Source organism: Pseudonaja textilis, chromosome 1 (assembly GCF_049901715.1).
Source record: "Pseudonaja textilis isolate UNSWEBS1 chromosome 1, rPseTex1.2, whole genome shotgun sequence".
Classification (NCBI taxonomy): Eukaryota; Metazoa; Chordata; class Lepidosauria; order Squamata; family Elapidae; genus Pseudonaja; species Pseudonaja textilis.
Window position 1 is genome coordinate 39,739,300 of NC_141990.1, and position 20,681 is coordinate 39,759,980.

Below are 20,681 nucleotides of genomic sequence, written 5' to 3' on the forward strand. Positions count from 1 at the left end.
AAAACAAGGAAATCAGTTTTATGACATTCCAAAACTCCTGTTTTGTGTACTAGTAGAGTTAAATTGTTTCTCAATAACTGGAAAGGATTAACTCTTTAGTGTAAGAATTTGAATTTCTCTGAAACTATGTTAGACATCAGAGTAAGGGACATCTTCTTATAGAGCTTTTAAGAAGTCTAAAAACAATTTAAAAGCCTTAAGCTCACTAACTCTGTGTAGGGTTGGACTGTAACTGTACCAGCTTCATACCAATAAGCTGTTTTCTCAATAGATTTCACCAATATCAAAACAAGAGGGGAAAAAGAGTAGCTTTGCCAAGTTTGATAATACACTTTATTTAACAGAATCCTAAAGAGCTACTAATGTCAGCCCTCTGAGGCTGGCACTGGCAGGTTCACATAACTTTTTATTGCTGGGAGGGGCCTGATCTTGCGTCCAGCCCATCCCCCTTTCCGCTGCCATAAACCACTATCTGGTCGCTTTCCTAGCCACCGGTTCCGACCAGCTTTCCCAAGGATTCGTTGGTTATGCTCAACATTAGAAACTCGTCCCACTGTAGCCATGCATGTTTCCAGCACCTGTAAAAGAGGAAGCAGAATATTCCAGATATTTGTAGGCACCAGGCACAATAATTCTATTCTTTGTGCTTTCAATAGCTTTTAAATGTTCAAGATCATAGGTGAGAGAGAGGAAGACTGCCTTGAAGTCACTCCAACAGAACCATCCCCTTCTAACCCAGAGTCATTTCTTAACATCCTCCCTGTGAGAAGAAACCTAGTAACCTGTTTTATATATATAATCATAGCATCATCATCTTGATTTTTGAAGGCAAGTTCTGAACAATTTGATTCAACACAGAAATATTCACTTGATGAGCCCACATAAATTTCCCCACTACTAGTATTTGCAATGGAGCAAGGTACGCAGAGTAATACAAGCAACATTTCAGGATCACCACACAAGCTCCCCCCCCCATCATCTACATGTGGCACCTCCCAAAAGATGCATCGCTTGTAGGGAAGCACTGATGAATAAAGCAAAACAGATGATGTTCTTCCCCATCAAGACAATTCTAGGCATCAAAGGAGCGTTGCCTTTTATCTTAACTAATACTCCCACACTCTAAAGGGCTTACCTGTATTTGCCTCTTGGAGGGCAACTGTATAATGACCGTTCCACTCACTTTCCTCAGTAATACCCCACAGGTGCCTAAAAAAGAAAGTGTCAGCAAGACTGCAATGTTTTGACTGAACAGAACACTGAATTAGACTAACAGAGAAATCACCCAACCACAATCTTTTTTCAACCTATTCCAATAGGAACATCAATCCAGGATCTGCTATAGGCCAGTTTTGCCTAATGTGATATCCTAAAGCTGCACTGGCAACCATCATACAAAGTTAGCATCTGGCATCAACCCCTTGGCATTTGAGGTTGGAGTCATTATATAGTATCTTGTATCCAGTTCATTGTGTCGGATATGAATACATTTGCATGATAATCTGAAACTAGACTGAACACAGCATCAAATTAATACTCTTGTTGTGTGCATTGGACCTCTATTAAATATCATCTCTGGGTTTCCATCATCAGCATAGATTTAAAAACTAAAACACATTCTGAAGATTATGTTCTATAATACCTAATGTAGTATATTCACCCTCTTTTTAATTAACATAGTTAGAATTGACTGGCATGAGTGCTGATTGTAATTTATTTGCTGACTGTGTGAACATTCCACATTAATTGAACAAAATGATTTAGGAAAGGTTCATACATACATAAGAGTTTCTCCTATCCCATTCTGGAATATGCAGTACTTTTTACCACTTTTTGTATTAGGCATCTAAGCCTAATAAAGGCTAAGAAAGTGTGGTTAAGCTAAGAAAGTGTGGTTGAAGGGATCTTTGACTACCCTAGGTTTCATTTTGCCATCTAACACTTACCAGTTGCAGTTCGTTTGCTTTTGTCAAACATGATTGCTCAACAGCCAACATAGTAAGAGTAAATCTTATTTAAAGATCAACTGCTAAGTAGGAAGAACAATATGACTCTCAAGAAACTGTCAGTATTCTGTTGCAGGTTTCAAAACCAACATACAAAAGTACAATTTTATTGAATGACCTTCAGAACACCTTCTAAAAAGAAGTCAAAACAGGAAAGAAAATAGGAAATGGACTCAAAACACAAAAGCATCAACAGTTTTGGTAAATTGGACTGGAAAGAAACCAAAGACTCCCAAAGCCAGGACTGCTATGGTTCTGACTGTCCAGATTTGCTTCATTCTTCCAAACTGTTTCTGGCTTCTACTAGATCCTGACCTGCTGCTCGGATATATTGTGCTCCTTTTCCAGGATGACTCTCCAAGTTATTTATGAGGGTTCCAAGTGGTAGAGCTCCAACTGGATATGAATCCCCCTCATTCGCAGAGACTGAAAGACAAAAAAATAAGGATATTGAATATAAACACAGCAAATAAACGTGGCAAGAAAAGAGTAGTATACCAGAGAAAAATAAATAAAATCTCTGCAAAATATTGGGGAAGAAATGAACTTAGCTCTTATGCAGGAGCTAAGTACCAGCAGGAGGACAGAAGGGGAAGCAAGGAGCTGCAGCCAAATGTGTATATATTCATGCACATTTTTAGGGAGAGATGCATAGATTAGGCTCAAATAGACAAGCCTAAGAATAAGACAGGATCACTTAATTTTTTTAAAAAAGTCACAATTAATACTTCTCAAATATTTTTGGTCTACAATGGAGTCTTTCATGCATTCTGATTTGGGTTTTGATGTGCAGACATTTCATCATCTAATTAGGTAACATCATCAGTGCAAGCAAGTGTAGGTTTGCTCCCTGTTTGGATGAGAAAGTTTTTCTCATCATCAGAATGGTTTTCTCCCAGAACACAGAAAGATGCTGACAACCACTATCAAGACTATACTTCTATACACATTGACAAAAGGAAAACAAAACTCCAAACCAAATTGGTGAAGCTAAACTCCAGAAGCAAAGAGATACCCAACTTGGTAATTAATATGTCCAGTCACCCAATATCCACCACAGAACACAATATCCTCCAGAAATATCCCAACTATAGCATAGAGGATATCAATCAGTAAGAATTCTTTGCAGCCTGGGAAGCAGCATTTAAAATCACAGGACTTGCCACAGTGATTCAAGAAAACATCTAGTACTGATCATGCTATCTAGTTTGATAATGAAACATCGGCAAGAAAATAACCAAGCTCAGAAAGCACCAAGAATGCCACAGTTAAAACTCTGAATTACAAATATTCTCAGTAAGAAAACATATGGCAGACATACTACAGACCAGAAAACAGAATCAGAACTAACTTAAAGCAGCACTTTGAGGCAGGACACAGCAGCACTCAAAAACCTATAGAATGATCAAAACCATCATTATTCTCTCAGCAGACAAAGGCCATACCAAAGTTATCATGGGCAGAACACAATACTCATAAAAAGCCAAGGAACTACTGGAGGACAAATAAACCTACTTCCTATAAACACCAACTCAATCCAGAAACGGAATAATCAGATCAAGATAACCCTTAACAACTTAACCAAGAAATGTCAAATAACAAAAGAACAGTGGCAGGATATTTTGGAAGGGTATTAAAACTTGGATTTGTTTATTGGCTTGGGGCCTTAAGAGCTGCTCCCCACTGGAGGTAGTTGATGGGATAAGAAGACCTCATCTCATTGTCATTCGTCGTCTTGGGTCTGCTTTTTTGCATAGTTTTAAATTTGTAATGTGCATAATTTAAAATTGCTTTTCTTTTTATCTTTATCTGATTTGTAAGCTATCCAGAGCCACCTTATAGATGCATATAAATTTAATAAATAAATGTATACACGCCCAACATATCACTTCATTCATAGATCCAGAACTAGCCAAAGAATCCTTTACTGCAGTGCTACACAACACCCTGGCCTACACAAATACACTATGATTGAAATTTCCAGATTCATGGATCTCCTCAACCTCTGCCTCACAACGTACTTTCAGCTTGACAGACAAATATACCAATAACTCTCAGGAAGCCCGGTAGGATCACCATTCTCAGAATTCATAGCACAGACCATAATATAGCATTTAGAAGCTGCAGCACTGTCATACACAAAACCAAAAGTATGGATCTAATATGTAGACAACACTTTGTCATAATAAAAAAGGAACAACATGAAACAATCAACATCTTCAAAGAAATATGACAAAAAACAGCACACTATTTTTCCTAGATATTCTCATCAGCAGAGGAATTGATAGCAAATTAGAAATTCAAGTCTATCAAACTCAATCAACATTAATGCTCCATTACCAATGTAACAACCCAGCCTCTCACAAGAGCTGCTATGTAAAAACATTATTCAGACAAGGACAAGCACACTACAGCAACCCAAAAAAGCACAAATTGGAATTAGACCACTAAACAAATGATTATACAACATCTTCCAAAAAACGCAAACCCATGAAAGTTTATCAAAAAGTGCCTGAACACTCAACCCAATATAGCACAACCAACACAAACCATGAAAAGGATAACACTTTATAAACATGTCAAAAACTACAAAAAGACTGTTATGACTCTATGACATCACTGTAGCACCCAAACCTAGGTTACATAGTAGACTGTCAGGGTTCCAGCGATTGCCCTAATTAAATCAGCCTCGAGCCAAGCTTCAAAAGAATCCAAAAGATATAGCCAATCCTTCAATATTAATACTATCAGCTTGTAATGTGATGCAAAAAGTCTACCTCAATTTTTTTTGCTTAACTTTAGGTTGCCATATAAGATAATCATAAACTGGGAGTATCTTAGTAACATTTTAGAAGAAGTAATATATCTTGAAACCTAGCCATACCCATCTTTAGTAGCTTAAGTAGCATTTCAAATATTTACCTGCCATCCTTTCTATTTTTCCTGAAGTCTTGATGATGTCACCAGCCACCATGTTTTCAGTTGCAATGATCCAGCGTTTCCGCTTCTCTCCAGCCACTAGAGCTATATGACCTGATCTTCAAAGGGAACAAAATAAATAAATCAATAAAAGATGAACCGTTCCAAGTATTAGTTTTATTAGCTCAAAATAAAAAGTAAACTAGCTGGGCAAGAAAGATAGTGCCAAACATTTTTGTACAACTGTTTAGAGATCAGCATTCTAAGCTAATCAAGCAGATTGCTTGCTTCTCAGTGAGATTTTGGAGAGAAAGCTGATACCCATTCCCAGTTACATCAAGACCTTTGCTTTATATAGGCTGCTCTGACTTCCATTCCTGAAGACAATGAAAAATAGCTTCTTGATATGAACCATGGAATGACCTATTTAGACAATAAATGCAAAGTGAAAAATAGCTTCTTGATGTAAACTAGAGAATGATCTATTTAGATAAAAATGTGTTTAAAAGTACACATCTTCTACCAGCTGTCTTGTCCTAATGCTCCATTTCATTAGTTTCTCTATAGTAGTTTAGTTTCCTTACAGTGATCAATTACTTTTCCAATGTTACTTAACAAACTCAATCTTGATAACGTTCTTTTCATGGGATTATCTTTTCTCCAGGACTTTTTCGTACTAAGAATTCCGTATACAGTGTTTTAAGATTATCAAATTGGTCCGAATCTACAGATACTTTCCTTATGTTTGGCTGTTGCTGTCAAGCAATAATAGTATTTACAAAATCAAGATGAAATTGAAACTCAAAAAACTTTCGATCTGCTTGTCAACTCAGTTGCCTATTACTTACCTACAGGGATCATATCGGACCAAAAGTACTTTTTCCTCAAATGGACTAGGGTCTGCTGCATCTGGATAGCGCAATCTTTGGAAATCAATCATACGATAGCATTGTTTATTTCCTCCTCCAATTCCATGCACACGAATACGACCTTATGGTGGAAACAGTACTTTTTAACAATCATGTATTGCACTGAAACACTATATTCCAGCTTCAAGATTTTCTTTTTACAAATCTCAAAAGTGAATGGAATGAGAATTCATTGTTATCACTGAGCTCACATAAGATATTCAAGCGAGAATATCTTAATTTCACAAAATTTGGCGATTTTACAAGAATTTTGCATTTTCACTTTAATTAATTTGGAGAGCCTATAGATAGCATTCCATGAGGGTTTCTGGGAATCATATTCCCAAACCCTGTTATATCAAATAAATGGTTTAAAAAATTAATCACGGAAGAATCTCTAGCAACCCTATTTTCATGAAAGTTGACAAAAATTATAGAGACTAAAGATAAAAGTCCAAAATGCCTATTGTTTTATGTTGGAAAAGAAATATACTTGCTTTCAAATTTATGTTAATCTGGAGAAAAAGATGAAGAAAAAGTTCAAAATATTATTTGGTATTTCGTTTCTTACAGTAGATCCAAGGCCTAATTTAAAATTTTTTTATATCTGTTCCTTGTTTAGCAATGAGCTTGGTTAGAAACCACTTGCAAATACAACAGTTATTAAACATTCGTTTTCTGACCAATATTCACATTTACATCAAATTTCATGCACCTGACAACAATGCACATCAGAATGAGAGTAATACTGGCACAGTATTAACTGAATGAGAAACAGCAGTCAGTGATCTTTGCAGCATGCCTTTCTGTCACATTAGCGACATTTTGCTTAACGATCAAGTCACTGGAAGAAATTCAATCACTAAACTGGGTTTAGGTAATTAGTATAAAGATTTAATATAAAATCATTAAATATAATTAATAATATAATTAAATTATATAATCAACATGTGACTCAGAGCAAAGTATATAAATAATATGCATCTGGGTTCAGTTCAAAGTGCTGGTGATGTCCCCTAAAGCAGGGGTCGCCAACCTTTTGGACCTCAGGGACCACCAAACTCATAATTTTAGATCCCAGGGACCACTAGCTGGTTCTGTGGGTGTGGGTTGGTGGTCATGTGACTGGCTGGGCATGTCTTGTATGTAAATATTATAAATATTTATATAACTATTGAATTTTTTATGAAAAAAGAGCAACTTTTACCCAAAATCAGGCAAAGCAAGCAGGCAGATTGAGTTGCTCACAGAATCACAGCTTCATTCAGAAATCTATCTGCCATTGGTTAGCTCAGTCTGTCACATAAAATTTGCTTGCAAGCAAACTCATAACATTTACTAGCAAGCAAACCCACAAGATTAACTCACAACACACCATGCATGTAAATATTGCATTTTTTATTTTTTTTAAAGAGCAACTTTTACCCAAAATCAGGCAAAGCAGGCAGGCAGATTGAGTTGCTCACAGAATCACAGATTCATTCAGAAATCTATCTATCTGCCATTGGTTAGCTCAGTCTGTCACATAAAATTTGCTTGCAAGCAAACTCATAAAATTAACTCACAATACACCATGTATGTAAATACTGAATTTTTTATAAAAAAAGAACAACTTTTACCCAAAATCGGGCAAAGCATGCAGATTGAGTTGCTCACAGAATCATTCAGTGATCTATCTATCTGCCATCAGCTAGCTCAGTCTCTCAAATTTGCTTGCTGTGAGTCTGCACTGAATTTGCTTGCAAGCAAACCTTCAGTCCTAAGGGAGGTCCGGCTGTACTAGCTAGAAAGCAAGAAATCCAACCATTTTCTGCTTCCTAGCTAATCTAAATCTCCCAGCACAGCAGAACAGATGATGGTCGGAAAAAGGAAAAATAGAAATTTAGCAGGCAAGTTTACTGGGTAAGGAGTGGGCGGGGAGGGCTCCTGCGGGCCATGTGGGTGGCACAGCCTTGTGTTTCTGCGCAGCCTCGATTAATTGCTTTGGAGGGGTGCTCTGGGGGTGAGATTTCTCTCAGTGGGCCATGGCCCACCGGTTGGCGACCGCTGCTCTAAAGCCCTTCATGGAATGGGACTAGTTATTTCAGGGACTAGTCTCCCTGGTTACATCTATCTATCCCATTAGTTCTGGCAAGGGAGGCATGTTCCAGGTCCTATTTACTAAGGAATGCAATCTGACAGGCCCAGGAGGAAAACTCTTTGGTCACCATCCCTCAGACTCCCCTGTACTACCGGCCTTTCATAAGTCCTTAAAGATATGGTTTTCTCACTGGGCTTTGGCATCCAAATGTGCGGGACAGCCTGTACAGTGGTTGAGTTTGATTAATGTTTTTATCAGGATTACTGTTTTTATCAGGTTTAATTGTGTTGAATGGGGTTTTTTATAGCTTTATATCCTTTTCATATTGTATTCCTTTTTTATATATTTTCAATTGTTGTAAGCCATACAGAGAAATGTGGGATAGCTCTGTAAATTACAATAAATTATAAATTCAATTAAAAACTGATCTATTGTTGACACTTCCGGTTTGTCGGCTTCGGTGACAGCAGGGATTCGCTTTTCTCCGCGATCCCTGCTGTGCTAGCCGCCTTGGTGCCTCCGATCCTGATGGATTTGGAGGCTAAGGCTGCCCTGTTGGGGCAGCTGAAGAAAGGGGGGATCCGGACAGGGGTTGAGAGGTATCGCAAACCCCCTCCCCAGCCGGCAATAACCCCCTTCTCTCAAGACGGTGGAGCGGCGGTCTTTATGGCCGCCATAAAGAAGCCGGCAACTGGATAAAGAATGTGCAGGAGGAAGAAGAAGGAGTTTTAAAACGAAAGTTTTTTCTTGGTCGAACTGGGACCTTAAGGACATATTTAACACCTGGGAAAATATTGGCTTTTTTCTGGACGCTACAATGTTCCCGACTGATGTTTTCAGCGGTGAAGAAAAGTGATGAAAAGGGGAAGTTACTCTCCCTCCCTTATGGAATTAACAAATGGACAAGGGAAACCTGCCTTTTGATAGAAGGTAAAACCTAAACTCCTTTGTTATAAGTGGGAAGGGAGAGGCTTGGAAAAAAAAAATTTACTCTAAGACTTTGCTGGAGGAGATGCCTTGAAGATAAAGAGAATAGAAATTAATTTTAAAAAAGATTTAAAGCACAGACTGGATGTTTTTTCTTTCCCTAATTTGACTTCACCCCTAGAAGAGAAATTGTAAAAAGAAGAAGTTTGTACTCTGCCTGGACTGTTTGATGATTGCGGGATTTGGGGACTTTTGGGAACTGTTTTAAGTTTGGAAATAACTGATTGGCTTAATAATAAGAAGAGGATACAGAAAAAGAAGAAGAAACAGTTCAAAATGGCTCTATCTCTTGATGAACTAAAAAAACAATATTTAAAAATAAGGAAAGAAGGCAAAGATGTTATGGGAGAAGCCCTTTGTTTCCTAGATATGGCGCTTGTCATGTGTCAGCAAATTAAACAACAGCTGGAAGAAGCCGAGGAAGAAGAAGCCATTTTTAATGAACTAAATGGTGTGACTAAGAAAGAAAGGAGAAAGAGAGGAGCGAAAAGGAAGGACTTAAGAAATAAAAAATATTTATGAAAGAGAAAAAGAAGATGCAAAAACAACAGAATGCTAGAAAGCAAAAGGAAAGAGGAATGCAACAGAAAGGGGAAACCAAGAAGGCAGAGGTTTGGAGAGGAGGGGGTAAAAAGTCTAGGGCGGGCTAAGAAGGAAAGGGAAAAGGGGGAAAAAGTTACAAAGGTATAAAACAAGATGGAGAAAAGAAAATTTTTTTTAGGGATAATGGGTAATGTATGGGGTTTTTTTAAAAAAAAGGGGATTCTGCAAAGTACACATGAGTATTGTAATAGTGGTATTTGTATTATAAGTAGATAATCAGAACTTTTTAAGATCTAATAAAAGACTAAAATATTAAGGTATAAAATGTTTAATAATGAATGATATTAAGTTTTAATAAAATACTAAAGGGAATGTTTAAAATATTAGTTTAAATATAGAGTTTAATGGATTAATGTGTTGACTGTTATGGATTTATTATTGTAGTATTGGTTTCTGAAATAGTAGAATGTACTAAGCAGAATCTGATTGGGTTTTAGGTGTTATTTTAAATTTTAATTTAGGGAATGATAGAAAGGCATTATACTCTGATTAGTGATTCCAGGGAAACTATTCTTTTTATATTGGAAATGAGACAGATGTAAATGGAGAAATGGACAAAAGATATAAAAATATTTTTCTTTAAAGCAAGATTAAATATATAAAACAGAATTAAGATGAGGCAAAAGTGGAGAGGAGTTATATAATAGATATAGAATGGTAAACAAGATAGGTAATGGTATATAAGAAGAGCATGAATTCAATTGAAGTCCATAGAAAAAGAGGTAATCTGGGGCCAAGTTACTTTCTAAAAGAAAGTTTTATGTTTTTATGTTTATGTCTTATGTGTGTGTGTTCAATTAAGAATTAAATAATAAAATCTCGGAGGAAGACTAGATGAGAATAATTATAAACAAGCCAGAGGAAAATATAAATATGATGATTGAATAGCAGATAAATTAGAAAGGAAATATGATTGAATAATGATTAAAGAGAAACAATGTGGAATTTGGTAAAGGGAATTTACGTGTTTATATGGAAATGGGATAAATTATAAGTATGTGATATAAAGCAATGTGTTACCTGCCTTGTAAAGATTTACAATGGAAAGAGGTTTTATGTTTTTAATGTTTAATGATGTTTTGTTTTGTTTGTAAAATCAATAAAACTTGTTTAAAAAAAACTGATCTATTGTTGAATACTATTTTCCTTTGCCAGATAGATAATAGTTTTCATGTGGCTGATTATTATTTGTTCAGCTGAATAATCTATTTTACATAATTCTTTTATTATAAAATGATAGTTTATAATAGTTAATTGTAAACTGTCCTCATTAATATGCATTAGAAGTGTGAAATCTAAATCTTCAAATAAATGAATACAGAATACTCATAGTACTGTAGTACATGAACTCTAAATATACCATTTTGTGAATGCCGTGGTACTAAACACAATATCCTTTGCAAACATGGATTTTAAGCCATTAAGAACATTATCACTTATGTTCACACAGCACACCTTGCCATATGTTTTTGTAACTCACTCATAACATATACTGCAAATCAATGGCATATCCATACAAAATGACTCCATAGAACGCCAGAAATGGTCAACTGATAGAATTAAATCAGACTGAATTAGCCACCCAATGAGATCAATGGACAAATCAATAGAATTGCAGCAATTCTCATGGAGGATTTACAAATCTCCCCAGAAATTCCATTGGCTGTTATCTAGAGTTCACAGCTAGTCACACCCATTATTAATAAGCTATAACCAATACTCAGCAAAGAGACTATTTTGACAGGCATTGGATGACAGGCCCATACGTACTGATAACCACCCAATCTGCAGCAAGAACAAGAAATAACATAACAATGATACTAACAAGGAACAAGACACTGCAACAAATCAAGACATCTATTTTGCTCCCATATTTATACCACCAGCATTATCACAAATTCCATCAACTTCACATACATGATAAGACCCCTTCACATGCTTTTCTTCTCATGTAAGATATATCATTATTTGCAGTGCCCTTCTGGATTCAATATGGGACTAAACAAGCAATGCTTTGCACAAAATAATACTCAGACATCAAGAATCAAAATACAAAAAAAGTAATATTTGAGTATTTCAAACTTCTAGGCATTCCATTCCTGATATCAAAGTACTCATTTTGGATACAAGAAATTTCACTAGTACATCATGCAAAAGATTGTTGAGCTTACATACAATGGAAGGTTTCAGAACAACAAACAACAAACACAATGAATTTTTAACACATTATAATCATTGATACAATACTTGTTCCAATGTAACTGGTATCAGCATAACCAACCTACCTCTTTCCCTCTTCTCCTTTCCCTCCCAGTTTAAATCCTACAACACTCTAGTCACTCCTTTGCATTTGATGAAGTGAAAAAAACCTACAGAGACAGAATTGCAGTTCAGAACGTACCTGTGTGATCTCGACCTCCTGTTTTTGGTTTGGGAATTGGCTTAATGGTATACTTTGTCCTGCATTTCCATAGAGGATCTCTAGCTAACACAGAGGTAGAAGTACTGATTTCACGGGATAAATCAAGTTGGCTAATAAGATAAAGCGGGCGGAAAGATGCAGGGATCTAGTAAAGGCAAGAAAAGCAAACAACAGGATATGATGAATTGTAAATGTTTAACTGTGGGGGCATAACTGGATATAACATGAACAAAAAGATTTCATCTTTGTTGTTTAATGTTTTAAAAAATATACCTTCATATACAAAGACAATTTAGCAGCAAAGTTCTAAAACATTTTGTTATTATATGTTAAATACAAAGCCATTTTTGCAGGTTTCCTACAAAATGCAAGCTGCTTCCTCTAAAAATCAATTGCATATAATAAGCAAGGATATTCAAAACTAAAAATGTTAGTCAAAATAGATACCTGATTATTAAATCCATTAACATTAATTAAGATGTTCACCCTATTTATGTGTTTGAATCAGGAGCATTTATTTTATATTAGAGGAGAAAAGGCTTCTGCAAATGTCTACAAATATTTACACAAACTGTTCTCAGAATCTCTCAAATATCAATCTCACTGAAAGATTGTGCCTTGAAAGTTAAAGCTTAGTTCAGGTCTTTATATGGCAGGGGGGAAAAGATGGTATAAAGTCCACTAAGTAATTCTACTCAGAAAGAGAATATTATGTTTCTATCCCACTTTTCTCTTATCAGTTTATATAGGAGCCTTGAGCTCATATGCGAGTTATATTAGAGATATTTGCCTGGAAGAAGAGCACTACTACAAGAAGATCCAGAATCCTCTATGATTTATAATCCATTTGGCCAAAACATCAAAGTGAATGTACCTGTGGGAAATGAGGACCCGAAGACAACAGCAGGGAACCAAAGGTCCTGATCAAGTTTGATATTGCCATTAGGAATAACTACTTGTTTTCTGCTGCAAACAGAAATAAGACAATGACAATTAGAGTTAACACATACATCTTAACCCTTTCATTTCATAAGCAAATCTACACCTTCAATTCCTTCCATATATTCATGATCTTCACACAATCATACTACTTTTATTCAGCTCTATCACAGTCTTCCCAGTTTCTCTTTGTTTGACACAGAACACATAGGCCGCTGGAACCAGCAGACCAGGTTGTTAATGAAAGCATTCACATAGAATTGTATTATTAAAAGCACAAGCAGGGGAAATGTATTTTATATTTGTAATATTTCTGTTTGACAGATTGCTGTACAGGACAATTGCAGAGGATGAACTGCATTGTACTCTAAAAGGCAGATATGAAATAACAGGTTTATCCTTAAATCATTTTGCAGAGGATCGCGGTCATATTTGCAAAAACACATTTCGCTGCCATCTTTCTCACTTTATTTAGCTGAAGTCAGAAGATATGGTTTCTTTTTTTTTAGTCACAGATCATTTGAGACCCGCTGACTTTGAATTAGTTTCTCCCTCTCCCCTAAGATCACGCACAGAATGAATTGAACGAGGATGTTTTTATAACTAGAAAATGTTTACAGAGCTGTCTCTTCTGGGATACAGAAGGGATATTCCGGTAATAGTATTTCTTTTTGGTGGAGTGAAGTTCTCCCGATCTGCCCGCACCTACCCACAATCGCACCTCACAGCGCAGCCATATCGCGGTCTCGTTCTGCCTGCTCCAAACCGAGCATGCGCACTCTGACCCGGAACAACAATAAGAAGAAGCGGAAAGCTTTGCCTATGCCGCTGGTTTTCACGTAGAAGGGATCTGGCTTTCATAAGCTTGATCCCCAGATGGGGTTGCGTTGCAATTCTCATTGCCCCGGCCAGGAAAGCAATAATCGAAATGGTAGGAACTGAAGTCCCACTTGGAGAAGGAGCTGCTTAATCTTTTTTGTTACCATACATAAGACTCACAACCTGTGCCCCTCCCCCTCAGAATGCACGTTCAAGAAATGTAGACTATCCATTTAAAATGGGTTGGGTCTTTTCTTATTCAAACTTTTCTTGGGGGGGGGGGATAGTGGCGTAATCTTCTGGCGATCTACCCAGAACTATTCGATTTATTAAACATTATTTGCTTGAATATGGATTATTTTTTTTTGTTCTCCGGCCTTTAAAACTGTTGGTGGATAGAAGTGAAGTTTCCGATCTCCTATATCGGAAACAGCCTGACTTTAATTTGTTACAATTAAAAGACATCGCAGCCGTTTCGATAGATTCTCCTTGGCAGTTAGTCGCTTGACAAGGTGATCCTTAGTCGTGGCTAGACGATTGCGCCCTCTCTGGCTCTTTGGGCAGTAAAGTTCATTAAAAAAAAAGCGACCAATTCTCTCCCCCCCCCTTTTAAGGGCAGAAGCGAGGCGCCACCGAAAGTGGGTTGCAAAAGTCCTCGCAATCGCTAGGTAGCAGCAAACCTATTTACAAGTTCTAAAGCAGGGGTCTTCAAACGTGACAGCTTTAAGACTTATGGACTTCAACTCCCAGAATTCCTACTCCAGTCATGTTAGCTCAGGAATTCTGGGAGATGAAGTCCACAAGTCTGAAACTTGCCTTGTAAGCCTTACGCTTTTCCATGCTGTACGAGCCGTATGGAGTTTTGCAGCCCGGAGCCAGTAATTGGAATCACAATTGATAAAAGAGGGGTTCAAAGTTTATCCACGTGGTCGTGAAGAGTAGACAGCGAATTGATGACACATAATTAATCAAAGTCTATCGAAATTCTCAGTCATCCAAGTCATGATTGTCCCAAAGGTGCTTTTTTTCAGGAGGCAACTGGACTTTCTTGTTTTTTTCTTTTGAAGACATTTCGCTTCTCATCCAAGCTAAATGAAGAAGCTTCTTTGGCTGAAGAAGCGAAACGTCTTCAAAAGAAAAAACAAGAAAGTCCAGTTGCTTCCTGAAAAAAGCACCTTTGGGACAATTAGTCAAAACCTAGCTCAGTGTTTTTCAACTTCGGCAATTTTAAAAAGTGTGGATATTAATGTTGCCGAAGTTTAAAAATTACTCAACTAGCTTATAAATTACACCACGTACAAGTCCGCGCCCTCTCCCCTCGTTTCCCCCTTTAAAGGGAAAAATCAGCTCTCCAGATGCATTTCGGGACGCCACCGGCTATCGGCAGGCGGCCATATTGGACTTAAAGGGGCTGCGGCAAAAAGGGGAGGAGCCAGAGTGGGAACTGTTGTTCTTCTTTCAGGAGCGGCTTGGGGAGAACGGGAGTCTATTAAGCGCATGCGCGCTTCCTCCTCCATCCTCTGATTCTTCTCGAGACCCGAAGGAGGCCCAGGTAGGAGCTTCTCCGTGCCTCTTTCTCTCTTACGGAGGCGGGGACGTGGTGAGTATCTTCGTGGAAAGCGCCCATCTTGGCCCGAGAAGCACTTAGCCTGTCTTGACAGCCGAGCATAACAGCCGGTTAGAGAGGTTGTGGTGGTAGAGGGGGGCTCCAGAGTCTTCCCCCTTCCCGGCAGGAGCGGGTGACCCTTTCTGGAGAGAGAAAAGCTACAATACTGGCTGAAAATAGCAGTTTTTGCATAGGCGTTTATGTAATTTTACACTTGCGTATGTTTTACGGAAGAGACTCTCCATAGACATGTTTATGGAAGTAAATGCAATTTAAGTGACCGAGCTAATCCATCTCCATTTGAAAAGCTTCGTTTTCATTCTTATATAGGGGAATTAGGAGGAGCCTGAATTTTTTTGCCCTTACAGATACAATTGGATGCGAGGGTGAATCCGGGCATACATTTAGCCTGGAGGCACATCATTAGACATTGAGACATAATGTCTCAAATCCTGCCTTTTCTACTCACCACCATCACTCACATGCACACAATCCCTGTGGCCAACTCCTTATTTGTGGTTCAGTTGTCATTGTGTTTCCTTCTGGAAGGGTGTGTCTCTGCATTGCTGGCACAGCAAAAGGCAAGTCTCCGGGCTGTGGGGCAGGTGCTGCTCTTTTGCTGACAGGAGTTGTCTAATTTATGAGAAAGGAGGAGCCGATCAGGGCCAGTGCTGTCTTTTCTACTTCTCCACCTGTCTAAGAAAGTGATTCAAAACAGCTGCTATTAGGATAAGTTTTGGATTCCTTGGGGATGTTGGATACGGGTGATGTCTTTATCTTCTTGGAATATTATTACGTCTGAGCTGTACACGTGAATTGGTTTGATATCAGTCTGCTGCATTTTTTGTTGTTGCAATATTTCCCACCAAATTGGTACTGTAAAAGTTGAAGTATTTAGAACCAGGGATAAAATTATGGGTTAGACATCATTAATCTGGAAGTAATAACTACAAGTCCTTCTTGTTTAGTGTTTTCCTTCCCCATTCTCTTCTCTGATGTGAGAGAACTCTTTAACATATCTGCTATATTTTCTATGGCTACAGTGTGGTAAAGTGAATCCTGTGATGTAATATTTTTATAATTCTGTTATTGCTTATTTCCTTTATATAAAGATTTCAGGCCTATGTGATAATCTTTTGAATGGACTTCTGTTACAGTTCACTCTTTTATTAATCATTCAGATGACTGAAATTTTGATCTTTGAAGCCAGTTTTGGGAGGAGGAAACGGCGTGCTTAATTGCAAGGTTCCATGTGTATGTGGCACTTTCTATATATATAATCATGATGCTATTGCATTTGTGTGGCTGTGGGCTGTGCCATCCTGCAGAATGGAAATTTAATGGATTCTTCCATGCTAAAACTTTAGGCAGCCCTTTAAAAATAATTATTGTCAGATGTAATCATATCCAGAATTAGATATATGTAGTTTATGTTACATATGATGAAAGTTTTCATCTTTTGAAAGTCTTTTTTTAACAAGATATCAAAACAAAAGATACTTCTGTTTCATCTTAAGTGTAACTTTTTGTTACATTTAACAGAAGATGGAAGTGGTGATGATTATCAGTTTTGCCATCTAAGCAAGAGTTGTCTCCCAACTCCAGCTGGCTAGATGCTTCTGGTACGTTTATTATTTATTAAATTTGTTTGCTGCTAATCTCACCAAAGAGATTACTATGACTCTTTTTTGTACATAGGTTCTATATTGATACCATGTTGTTATTTCTTGAACGTTTAGAAATTGACTTTCAAATATATTGGCCTACGGTTCCAAGAGTATGCATCATGTAATAGTGGAAATGAAATAATAATAATTAGAAACCAGTACTACAGGAGAGCAGCAAGGAGGTGCTTTAATACAATTTTTTTTTCTAAAAGTAATATTGAGTCAAACCTTGAATGTATGTATATATATGTGTGTGTGTGTGTGTGTGTGTGTGTGTGTGTGTGTGTATACTCTATTTGAAGAAACAAACATGTAAGTTAGGTAGCCTAAGCATTACTTATTTTGGCTTGCTTCAAAGGAAAGAAAGATAAATAAGATTTTATTTTTAAAATAAACATTAGTATTTCAAAATATTGATTATTACTAAGGTTGCAGTCCTCAGCATAGCCAATTAATAGCAGGAATGATTATAATAATTTCAAAAATATTTTTAAATGCCAATTTTAGTGTTGTTAAACTATTTGTTAAAAATGGATATAGCTCAAATATATGATCATGGATATAACTTCTAATTATATTCTGTTTGACTTATTAATATTGAAATAAGTTAACCAATATGGTAAACTTTCTAAAAGTGAGAAAGCAAAGACAGACAAAAGAGAATTTGAGGTAATTAAATAATACATTTATAATCTCATAATTGTTTATCAGCATTTTGTTACAAAAAATATTTTAAAGAGTAAAAGAGCTGGAGACTTTGGCTCTAAATTGCAATATAATTGCAAACTGAAATCAAACTGTAGACATTTAAATAATTCTCACCCATCTCCTCATATCAGAGGAAACAAACCCTAAGTTTCAAAGGGATGCTTGTACATACAACCATAGCCCAACCAAACGCATCCCTCCAATAGCAAATACTTTCAAAATAAATAACAATGACAGCATACCTGATTTCCAGACTCTGCTGTCAAAGCATTCATGCTATAGCAAAGCTTGTGATCATTTAAAATTAATAATGGCTATGGTTAATATTGAACATGTATAAAATGGATGATTTTTTATGAATAGAATTTGCAAGCCAAAATTACTGTTTCACTATTGTGTGTAATTAATTTCCAGCATTTTACAAGACAGAGGAAACACAAAAGCATGAAAATGTTCTAAAGATGCAAGCTAGAAAAAAGCAATATAAAATGAAAAGAAATATTGAACAAAAGATAACATTATTTTAAAGGGAAGGAAATACACTCTGACTGGCATAATTTTGATAAATCATCTATAATATTAAAACTTCAAACAGTCAAGTGGAAGTTAAAATGAGGTTAGAAGGAAGGATATATTGAAGTTGAAACTTAAACACACTCAGGATTATGAGAAGATTGAGTATATAGTTTCATTGGAGAAGTCAAACAAAGATATATGGTCATGCATATCAGTATCATCAGAAAATAATCATGACCCATAGATTGGGACTTCCTAATGATAGGAAGAAATGTGATTTATTCTCAATCATAAATTTTTAAGTAATTTGAAACAAAAATCCTTGCTCATGGCTTATAAGTAAATTTAGTTATTATAAAGAAAAGGGGAAAAATAAAGATTAGTCTATGAATTGTAGAAAAGGACCAAGATAGAACAATGCTGTCCATTCTTATTTCACATATTATATCTGTTTGGGCTATAGTAGAGATCCAGTTTGGTGTGATTAAGGCATCAAGTTAGAAACCAGAAGAGAGACTAAGTTCTCATCCCCGTTGGGCACAAAGAAAGCTAGATGGCCTCAATTTAGTCACTTTCTCTTAGTCCTAGGAAGGAGGCAATGCGGTAAACCAATTTTGAAAAAACTTGCCAAAGAAATTACAACAACCTGCTGAAAACTGCAAGAATTGGACATAATTGAACAGAAGGAAAAAAATTACAGTTCTTCAGTGTTGATGAGGTCATGTACTATACTATATTTTAGGATAGTTTAGGAGGAACAAAATAAACTATGTGATACACATCAGTCTCCTCTGATATCTTGATGCTTATCTTTTAGATCTAGAATATGACATCCAAGGAGCTGTCTCATCCTTTTCCCCATATTTTCCAGGTGATCAATGGACAATAGCCTGAGCAACTGTAAACTATTGACTTTGGCATCAAACATACAGAACTGAAGTCTTAAACATACAGAACTGAAGTTATTAAAATATGTTTTTTCTGAGCCTATTGGAGCTGGGAGTGAAATAGCAAAAGTTGCAAATGATACTGACTTACAGTGGTCAAGCAAACTTCAAATTGTTATGTAAGCAGTTAATGGAATTCCAAATATGATAATATTGATTTGTGATTCACTGAAACCTCAGATTTGTTACTTCGCTAGCAAAAAAGAACATGAATATTGCTGTGAAGGGCAATAAGTATAAAATAGTAATGATAATTTCTGGTAACTGCTTTAGCCACATTTCCCAAGTAATGTTAATTAATGAATCAGAAGCTGAAGTAACAGTGTAAGTTATATACCAGAGTCCTTGTTTTACATCATTTTATTGTATTATTTGAACCTTGCCCTATTATAAATGATTGAATTTTAGCAAATTGCAGCTTTTCATAATGTAGATGCCAGTGTATAAGTCCTTAAACGGTATACTGCAGCACATCAGGAAGGCATTATGTTGGGCGAGTCTGGCTTTGAGAAGTTTAAGTTGTTTGATATTAAAAAGCCCAGATTCATTATAGGAACCAATCTGCTAGTTACGGTAAATTGTTGCACAAGCACAAAGTGGTTGGACTACTATTAATTCATGTTTCCAAAAGCTCAGGGATCAACGTTCCCAAGGAACTTTGGAGAATTACTATAGAAAAGTGAAAATCAGATTGAATTAGAGATCTTACAATAGAAAACGGGTGCAGGCGGAACGATATAAGAAAACCTCACATTTTCTCAAGGTTTCAGTGTACTACCAAATAAACAGTAAATTGGTTGGAAAAAGTATATTTGTACTCATAGTCTTTGTACAAAAGATTCTTATTTGAGATGAAAGCAAGAGGGGTGATTAATGCTTTAATTTGCAAGTCAAGCGCACTGATTGAAAGTCTCCTCAGTATTTTCTCCTTAGATTTCTTTTTTTTTTAATTCTGAGAATTTCTGTCATAAGGCTAAAGCTGCCTATATAAAAGAAAGACTTCTAAGTATTGAGTTGATTTAAATATTGCTTTATATTATATCATTCATTCCATTGCAAGTTCTTTACTGGAATTAGAAAGAAGAGAGCAGGTTGACAGTCATTTACTGAATTAGATTTCAAGAGACACTATTATTAAATGACATATATAGCACACAGTTCCAAGAGGTTTGTGAAATAATTGATTTTAGATGTACATTTCTAGGTTTTAAATTTTAGGCATTTTAAAAAATACTGTAAGGGTAATAATTGATCTTTGTTATTTTAAAGCAATACCCATATATGCAAGTGTGTGTGTGAGAGAGAGAGAGAGGGAGAGGGAGAGGGTGGGAGAGAGCAATGGTTGGTAGAACGAAAAGTGAAAGAAAATTGCTGAAGGATGACTGATAGCGTTTTCACTGGATGCTAGCAATGTTTCAAGATGTTCAGATTGCTATATCTGGTATGATTGACAACTTCGTTAGCTTATATTTCCATTTGATGCTGCTGGCCATTCACCGGCAGCATGGCCTTGCAGTGGTAGTTGATCCATATCCAGGCTGGTGGTAGGATAAT

The 20,681-nt window shown here is 36.5% G+C and overlaps 2 protein-coding genes across 25 annotated transcripts in view; one reads left to right on the top strand and one right to left on the bottom strand.

Moving 5' to 3' along the window:
• Nucleotides 1–315: 315 nt before the first annotated feature.
• Nucleotides 316–15,093, bottom strand: MRPL2 (mitochondrial ribosomal protein L2). 4 transcript variants are annotated; one of them, XM_087932060.1, is made up of 8 exons: nt 14,983–15,093; nt 12,800–12,891; nt 11,905–12,070; nt 5,774–5,915; nt 4,929–5,044; nt 2,322–2,432; nt 1,136–1,209; nt 316–578 (listed from the first exon to the last, which is right to left on the bottom strand). In XM_087932060.1, the coding sequence occupies exons 2-8, from the start codon at nt 12,866–12,868 to the stop codon at nt 366–368; spliced, it is 891 nt and encodes a 296-aa protein (XP_087788186.1). In that variant the 5' UTR covers nt 12,869–12,891; nt 14,983–15,093; the 3' UTR covers nt 316–365. The 4 variants fall into 4 exon arrangements, with proteins under 4 accessions (XP_087788186.1, XP_087788185.1, XP_087788184.1 ...); XM_087932059.1 differs by lacking the exon at nt 14,983–15,093 and adding an exon at nt 14,500–14,519; XM_087932058.1 differs by lacking the exon at nt 14,983–15,093 and adding an exon at nt 13,574–13,650 and having other exon boundaries at nt 12,800–12,888.
• A 107-nt stretch (nt 15,094–15,200) lies between these two features.
• KLC4 (kinesin light chain 4) overlaps nt 15,201–20,681 on the top strand; it is a 56,837-nt gene continuing 51,356 nt past the window's right edge. For 7 of the 21 annotated variants that reach the window (XM_026695879.2, XM_026695884.2, XM_026695882.2 and 4 more), the window contains exon 1: nt 15,201–15,283. The gene's annotated coding sequence lies outside the window, so the exon portion shown is untranslated. Of the gene's footprint in view, nt 16,054–16,831; nt 16,912–18,762; nt 18,899–20,681 lie in introns of all 21 variants that reach the window. The other 14 variants (XM_026695880.2, XM_087931987.1, XM_087932031.1 and 11 more) reach the window with 6 other exon arrangements.

What these genes read in the sequence shown, in the direction of transcription:
- MRPL2 (XM_087932060.1), bottom strand. Translation starts at nt 12,868, where the DNA reads ATGGCAATATCAAACTTGATCAGGACCTTTGGTTCCCTGCTGTTGTCT. An exon ending in AAAAATAGAAAGGATGGCAG is followed by an intron (nt 2,433 to 4,928) that starts GTAAATATTTGA and finishes TTTGTCTTTCAG; the next exon opens with TCTCTGCGAATGAGGGGGAT. An exon ending in CCTCCAAGAGGCAAATACAG is followed by an intron (nt 579 to 1,135) that starts GTAAGCCCTTTA and finishes CCTCTTTTACAG; the next exon opens with GTGCTGGAAACATGCATGGC.